General features: G+C 40.7%; 1 protein-coding gene across 1 annotated transcript; it reads right to left on the reverse strand.

The window, feature by feature from the left end:
* Window positions 1–776: 776 nt before the first annotated feature.
* On the reverse strand, window positions 777–3991 carry LOC116254936 (pectinesterase QRT1-like). The gene is made up of 5 exons (XM_031630597.2): window positions 3523–3991; window positions 3098–3287; window positions 2756–2962; window positions 2037–2272; window positions 777–1210 (listed from the first exon to the last, which is right to left on the reverse strand). Exons 1-5 carry the CDS (start codon window positions 3807–3809, stop codon window positions 1063–1065), a joined length of 1068 nt encoding a protein of 355 aa, XP_031486457.1. The 5' UTR covers window positions 3810–3991; the 3' UTR covers window positions 777–1062.
* Window positions 3992–7485: the final 3494 nt, after the last annotated feature.

The raw sequence follows: 7485 nt of genomic DNA on the forward strand, positions 1-7485 counted from the left end.
GAACAACATTTATTAGTTTTGTCTCTTTCTTTTCTTGTCAGCTTTTACTAGGGCTTCTTGTATGTGCTTTCCAAATAGTGGGGACTTGTTAAAGTCACCCAACGTTAAGCGATTAGAAGTTCAAAAAGAGAAAAATAATGTATGATCTGTACAAGATGAGGGATGAGAGTACAAGCTGAGGGATCAAGTCTCATGGCCGCTGGCTTAAAAATTTCACCTGCCACCAGGGAGAACGGGATGAAACACCAGCCTTAAGGGCTCGTTCGGCAAATAAAACAGTTTTTTCATTGTTTCATGAATCTATCTCAAAAGGTAAGATAGATTCATAAAACACTTTTTAAAATGTTTCAGAATCTACTCTTAATTTTTTTGTCACACTTACATACCATTCAGTTTGCCATACGTACCCAGAACTTAACATAATTGGTCAGAGCCTTAAGGGCTCGATCGCAAATAAAACATGTTTTTAACTGTTTCATGAATTTGCCTAAAAAACTAAAGTAGATTTATAAAACTCTTTTTGAAGATGTTTCACGAATCTATTTCTAATGTTTGGTCATATTCATAAAACAATTACATACCATTCAGTTTGCCATGAATACTGGAAACTTAACATAATTGGCGAGTCCATGGCTGCAATCAATTTGATTCATGTGATGTCAGATCTCTCAGGGCAAGTCGGCTTAAATCTCTCTCTCTCCCCCCCTCTCTCTCTCCCTCTCTCTCTCTCTCTCTCTCTCTATGGTCCATGAGATACCGGAGGCGTCGTGGTAACGTCTATGATGTGGTGGCCGACGTGGACCAACAATTTCAAAACATCCACCGACAACAAACGGCTATGAACCTAACCGACTAGCAGGCACCTTGGCTGCTGCATTATACACAGACTAAAACTGTTTAAACTGTGGTTTGTTGGTGACAGGATCACTGAAATTACTGCCACCACGTAAGCCATTGATTTTCGGGCAACAAACTACATCACCTTGTCGCCTTGTCGAGCTTCCTCATTACCAATTTATATGAGGAAGAAAAGAAAAAATAAAATAAAATATATAATAATTCTCATAATCTCAGCCACTGTTGCCCATCAATATAAGCACTGGTGAGAAAAGGTTTGGCCTCCTCAAAGGTCAGGGACTTGGACCATGGGACCCTCTTTCTGGAGTCTGCTCCTCCTCCCCTGCAGTTGTACTCTGCAAACCAGACTGTCCTGAAAACGCCAAAAAATATTGAACGTTAGGCCGCTCTTCTCATGGTTATGGTGCTCCAATTTCGCGCAGCTGTTTACATAAATATCAAACAAAGATTTATAGAAAGCGAGGATAAAAGATTATCAATGTCTAAGCACACCATGTGGCGTCTCAGTTTTACTGAAATTTGGAATTGTATTCGGGAATTTGGTTTTACTTGATATTTCTCTTGACAGCGAAAGCAGTTTTCTCCTTTTAATTTGAAGAAATCATTAATCTGTTTATTTCAATGTAAAAAAGGAACAATGGAGGAGCTTCATTAAGAAATTTGGAAGCCAAGAAACTGTTTTGAGAATCAACAACTTGAAGGCACTGCAGTGTGGGAGGGAAAACGACTTAAAAGAGCACATTATGATGAAAGAGTTCCACATATAACTTCTGTCTGGGCTTTTTCCTTCATAAAGTTTGACAAGGCTTCATCTGAGGTTTCCTTTCGTGAAGGGTTCCTCATTATAAAATAGAACACGAAAGAAAACTCAGCGCATAAAGTGACTTGATTCCTTTACCACTTACTCTCCACCTGTTGTGGACTTTCAGTCCACGAAAATTAGGTGTTAGATGTACCAAAGGCTTACTCAGTCAAGACTACCTTTGACTGAGGCAAGTGACTCAAATGTAGAGTCTAAAAGCATAATTTCACTGTGTAATTAACTGCAATCTTTTGTTCAAAATGATTCATTAGTAAAAAAAAAGGAAAGACAGCAATACCAAAAGGTATATATGGCTAGTATTTCTAGCACCAATTTATCATAAGAAAAGAAATAATCCCAAAAAGAGTAAACTCACCGTCTCCTTGAAGGATCATCCCAGTCGTGCCATCCCTGAGGTATAACGATATCACCCATATCGCACAAAGAATAGACCACCTGTGCATATCTGCCCCATGCTCTCCCAAGGTAGAGCTTCCCCGATCCATCCAGCTTGCACTGCAGAAATGAGAAGCCCGAGTTTTCGTTTGGTGAGTTCCTCTGCGACGCTGCTATCGCTCCATAACTTGCAGCGGTTGCATGGAGGACGCAGCTCTGTTCCATGCAAGTGATTAGGATTGTGGACAAAGAAAGGGAAAAGAAAAGCATACTGATACAATCTTATTGTGATGATCCTTCACGGATGGATCGAGCAGGTGAAGTTCTCAAGAAGCAATTTCAGTTCATGATCGTGAGAGTGCATGACAATATGAAATTATTCATTTGGCCTTTTCAAGAATGAAACATCATCAACACCTAGTGGAAATTAAATCACCAGAAGTATGAAAACAAATGGAAATTAAGCTTAACCATTGAACTTGGCTGCTGGTGTGCCAGCATTCTAGGAGAGAAAACAAACAGCTAATCGCGCCATGCAACAATTAGCAACAACAAGCCGTATCCAAGTCCTGAGAAACGTGTGGAAGCATATTCTATGCAAAGAAACCTAGACGGGTGGTTTGATGGCCTCTATACAAGTACCCAGCCGTTTCACCGAACAGAGAAAGAAGGACCTTGAATTGGAACTGGTGAGTGTACCTCATAGAGGGACCTTGCGCTCCCAAATATGAAGTCGATGGCACCATGAATTTCACAGTGGTAGAAATAGTGCCTGCCCATATGGTCAAACAGCGTATCCTGTGAACCCAGAACTTTACACCTGAAGAACATGGCCTTATCCCCTGAAATTCTCAATGCTACGGCTTGTTTTCCTTCTGCACCAGGAAGTGCACTTGGAGCAGAGTTCTGTCAAACCCGTCAGCAAGAAAGTGCAAAACAAGGGTTAGCAAGCTGTAGTTGCCCAACTTTAGCTTTTCTGGAGCGCTTGTTAATCAATGGACCTTGGAAAAGGGTCCAAAAGGAAAAGGAGAGCAGTAATACCTCAAAGGTGATCCCTGAAGCACAGAAATAATCCGATTCAATGGCGACAGAAGCAGAGTGAATGGTACCGATGGGTTGACCATAGGAACCTTTTTCTGAAGCAGTGGAATTCCATGAAATTACCGTCTCTCCACTCTCGTCTCCGATGAACGAAATGTATGGTTTAGTTGTGGGAATTAGCACTTTCTCTCTGCAAGCCAACTCAAAATGGAAATTAATGGTCAACCAGACAGAACGCTCTTCCTCCAATAAAGGATCAAATCAGAAGTTGCAGCGATTCTCTTGTATTAGGGCTACCCAACAGAGAAAGAAGATCAAGTCTGCAAGAATACGTGTAAGGTGCGTGTGTCTGTGCGTGTGTGCGAGAGAGAGAGAGAGAGAGAGAGGCGCAATTCTGCTTACTGCATCTTTGCTTTGATATTTACCTATAAACTCCAGATTGAATGAAAATCTTCACCCTTTGGTTGTTACCGTGAGGAACCAAATCAACGGCTCCCTGAACCGTCGTGGTGTCTCTTTCCCCACCCTTCGCCACCACTATGACCCTGCCCTTCTCTCTGTTTCCCCACTCCTGCATCTTCCCCAAACTGCTATCATAAATGTTTAAATCATCCCAACTAATGTAATCACTAGAAAACTCACAATCGACCCAGTGGACACCCAAACCCAACAACCAAAATATCAGGCAAAACCAGAACCAATATGAACCCATGCGTTTCTCAGCAAGCAATAAGCGTTTCTTATCCAATTCGTCTCTTTCTTCCTCTTGGTATCTGCCGGATGCAAGAGGGTTTATAGCAAGAACGCGAAGAGGTGAAGGCTGCAGTAAATGAAGGGAGCGTCGTAGTGATGGTGGAGGGGAGAGAAGAGGCCACTTGTGGGTCTGCAACGTTCGTGTGGGAGTTCCATGGCTTTAATGGAGTCATGGCGAGTAAGAGCCTACAAAGGAGAGGCAAAGAAATCGCAGGAGCAGATGCGTATCGGGATTTTTCCATGAAGGTGGTTGGAGAGTAGTTAGCGGTTAAGTTTCTTCACATCATTCTAACCGATTCTCTCTACTGGAGTTATCGTACATGTCTGCGTTCTCTCTCTCCCTCCCAAAAGATAGGTAGTGTCGTGTTTGGTGGCGTGGTGTCTCTTTTTTCCATGGTAGCGCCGGGGGTTTGTTGTAGCCACGCCCTTAATTGGAAACTTGCAGAGCGTTATAAAAAAAAAATGTTAGTATTGTAATTATAAACTCCCTTGTGAATGCAAAGTGGAGTCGTGGACCAGCTTTTGTCCCTTCTCCTCTCTCTCTCTCTCTCTGTGGGAAATTAATTTCGATAGCAAACACAAAGACGATAGTTATAGTGTTGCAGAGAACCTGCAATCTTCGTTATCTCGAAAATGCACCCGGACATGCAAAACGGATCCCTCTTGTCAAAAGTTTGATCTTATATTACCAAAGAACCATATGCACCATTGAGAAAAGTAACTGTTAGTTCTTAAAAATTCAATCATTTAAATCAATATTCCTACAATTATTTTCAAATATCAGTCGTGCAACATACATGGTGACTAGATTATAATTAGTGAAACAACCTAAATATCACAACTCATATTCAGGACGAATTTTTTTGTTTGGCAATTGAACAATTGTTTAGCCATGCATTTATGGGGATATATTGCAAAATTAGTTTTATTAGTCATTTTTTTTCATATAGTGATAATGATTAGTTGATATATGCTCTCTCCAGTTCAGATGCTTATGGAAAGAAAGGAAGGTCTGCTGCTGCTGAAGAAGTTGCAGTTCCTTTGCGATGCTCCACATTGAGCTTGAACTGGTTTCATGGAAGACCACAACAGAAGTTAATAGCAAGAAGGTGCTGAAAAGGATTTTCAAGGTGAAGATTATGAGTGTCCAAATGAAGGACAATTTCGTATATATCTTTTGCTGCTTTATGGGTCGGGTTAATTAGGGTTGATGGTGGCAAGGGCAGATTGAAGGAAACTGCTAACTGCTGTTGCACGAACATTAATGTGTATGTAATCAGTTGTTCACTAGACAAACTGATTGTGAATGTAAATTTTTAGTGGTAATCATTTTAATTTGTGATAGTAGAGTTTTCTTTTGAATTTGTCTTTTTCTCACTACAAAAATGTGTGTGTGTGTGTGTGTGTGTGTGTGTATATATGTACACACACATGCACACACATACATTGGCTAATAAACTGATACGAACTGTCTGATGTGCAAGCCTTGGTAAATCAGGGAACACGCACACATGGGTAGAAAGCTTCAAGAACATAATTTAACAAGCAGAACACAAAATATTGCTATTTTCTAGTGTTGTAGCAGAAGCAAAGGCCACCATTTCCATCACTAAGAAGTTATCCTACTCTCATTGCAAAGCAACATACTTCATTTCATTTTGGTAGAACTTTCTCAAATGAATCATCCGGTAGCTTAGTGGTTACGGGAACCCCCAACCGTAGCTGTCAATTGGCAACCTGAAGACAGGTCAATGAAGCACAGGTGCAGGAAATGATTCACAAATTTCATGAACTGGAATTGACAAGTGCGCTGTGTCCTAAAGAGGCAAACTAACTATTATATTATACACTCCGGTACAGAAACTATTATACACATGACGGACCTGACATGGACAATATGAATCACAGGCCAACATATTCAAGCAAAATAATAAAGCAGAAAATAAAGAGGAGGGTCACCTAGATGAATACTATCACCATCAAATGGCTTTCTAGAGAGGTCCACTAGTACTTGGCTGTCTTCCACAAAAGGAGTTCAATAATACTGCAGTCGGATATAGAACTGGCATGGTTTGGTAGATGATGGTACTACCAACAGAAACAGTTTAAGAATCCACCACTATTTTATAGGTGAACGGCTTGGATCTGGGTCTCAAATTTAACCAAATTCAATTGGATTAAGTGGCCAGTATGACAGATTACTGGTAACGCTTTGGATTCTGAATCCAAATCTAGAGTGAACCCGAATCCCAACATGTAAAAAGGATTAAGTATTGAACTCAGTCTCAAATTCTCAAACCCGACGATACTAGACCTAGTCAAATCGAATCTCGCAAATTGGAATGAAACTCTACCAAAGACCAACCTGTTCACAAGAACTTCACATATTTCAAACGTATGATGGTGAATATTTACTTAGGATTGGCCATAATATCAGGTGTGGATCTCATACTTTTTATTTCTTTAAATCACGTCATATTGAAATAAATCGTATCGTTTCTTAAACTTGTTATTTTTATTAAACCTTATTGTCCCTTTTCTCATGGACTGATACTTTGGCTACTGAAAATACGACGGTAAAGGCAAATCATTGATACATGATATCAAAACAAAGACGTGTACCTAAAGTAGTTGTGGAAAGATGGTCTCTTAAATAAAAATTTTCCTCAATTTTACAAAACTCCTGATTGCATTGGTCAGATGACCTGCAAATTCCAAAATTGTTGATGGACGAGAGTCAGAGAAGGTTATATTGAGAATCCTAGCAGAGGACAAAGAAAAAGAGAAGAGGAAGCACGAAGCTCCAACCTCTAGCGGATGATCAGAAACCCCGAAAGTTTCCACGCTAAGCAGATCAGATGAAACAATAATAACCAAAAAGGAAACAGAGAAGATTAGAGAGAGAGAGGATCCATCCTAGCCATCCCGATTCAAGCGGCGTCGCCATGAGAGGGAGGGAGAGAAAGAGTTGATATCTCCAACAGAGAAAGAAATGGCAATGGCGGCAGGAGGGCCACAACTGTCAATTCAAACGAGTGCAGGAGCGATCGCGGGAAGAAAGGTGCGTTCACGGAAATGGGAGAGCGAGGGAAGGATGAGAGTTTGTCCGCTCTCTCACCGTTTTATGTTCATTCAACTAGCGTCATAGCTTTTAATTTTGCCCTTGCCACCACCATTCCATTACGATATTGCCATGCCGAGCGACTCGGTTTTTGCATCCAACTCGGCCTATAGCGGATTATCGGTGGCTTGAATGAGAATTCGAGGCAATCAAACAAATGAACGAAAAAGAAACATGGAATATTCATTTCACTCCAGTTTTGGATAGATTCATCATTTTATAACTTTGATTCAAAATTTGGACCCAGCCTCCTAAGTTCTTAAACAACACTGGCTTTTATATATCTGGAGCTACCTGTGAGCTGCCCACAAAAATTTCATTAGAAATCCAGTTGAACTGAGGTCCAGGCATATGTCTGTGGGCCACTAAAAGCACGAAAAATTCGATATCAGCTTGTGACCATTTTTTCTTATTCATAAGCCGATATCCGTGGTCTAGTGGAGAAAAGCCGATATCAGCTTGGGAAGGATGAGAGTTTGTCCTTGCCACCACCATTCCATTACGATATTGCCAT

Source organism: Nymphaea colorata, chromosome 5 (genome assembly GCF_008831285.2).
Source record: "Nymphaea colorata isolate Beijing-Zhang1983 chromosome 5, ASM883128v2, whole genome shotgun sequence".
Classification (NCBI taxonomy): Eukaryota; Viridiplantae; Streptophyta; class Magnoliopsida; order Nymphaeales; family Nymphaeaceae; genus Nymphaea; species Nymphaea colorata.

Bases quoted from the DNA above. Each gene is read 5' to 3' on its own strand.
- LOC116254936 (XM_031630597.2), bottom strand. From the start codon at position 3,809: ATGGGTTCATATTGGTTCTGGTTTTGCCTGATATTTTGGTTGTTGGGT. The intron at 3,288-3,522 runs GTAAATATCAAA...GTTGGCTTGCAG, and splicing joins ATTCAATCTGGAGTTTATAG to AGAGAAAGTGCTAATTCCCA. The intron at 2,273-2,755 runs GTACACTCACCA...TGCATGGAACAG, and splicing joins GCGCAAGGTCCCTCTATGAG to AGCTGCGTCCTCCATGCAAC.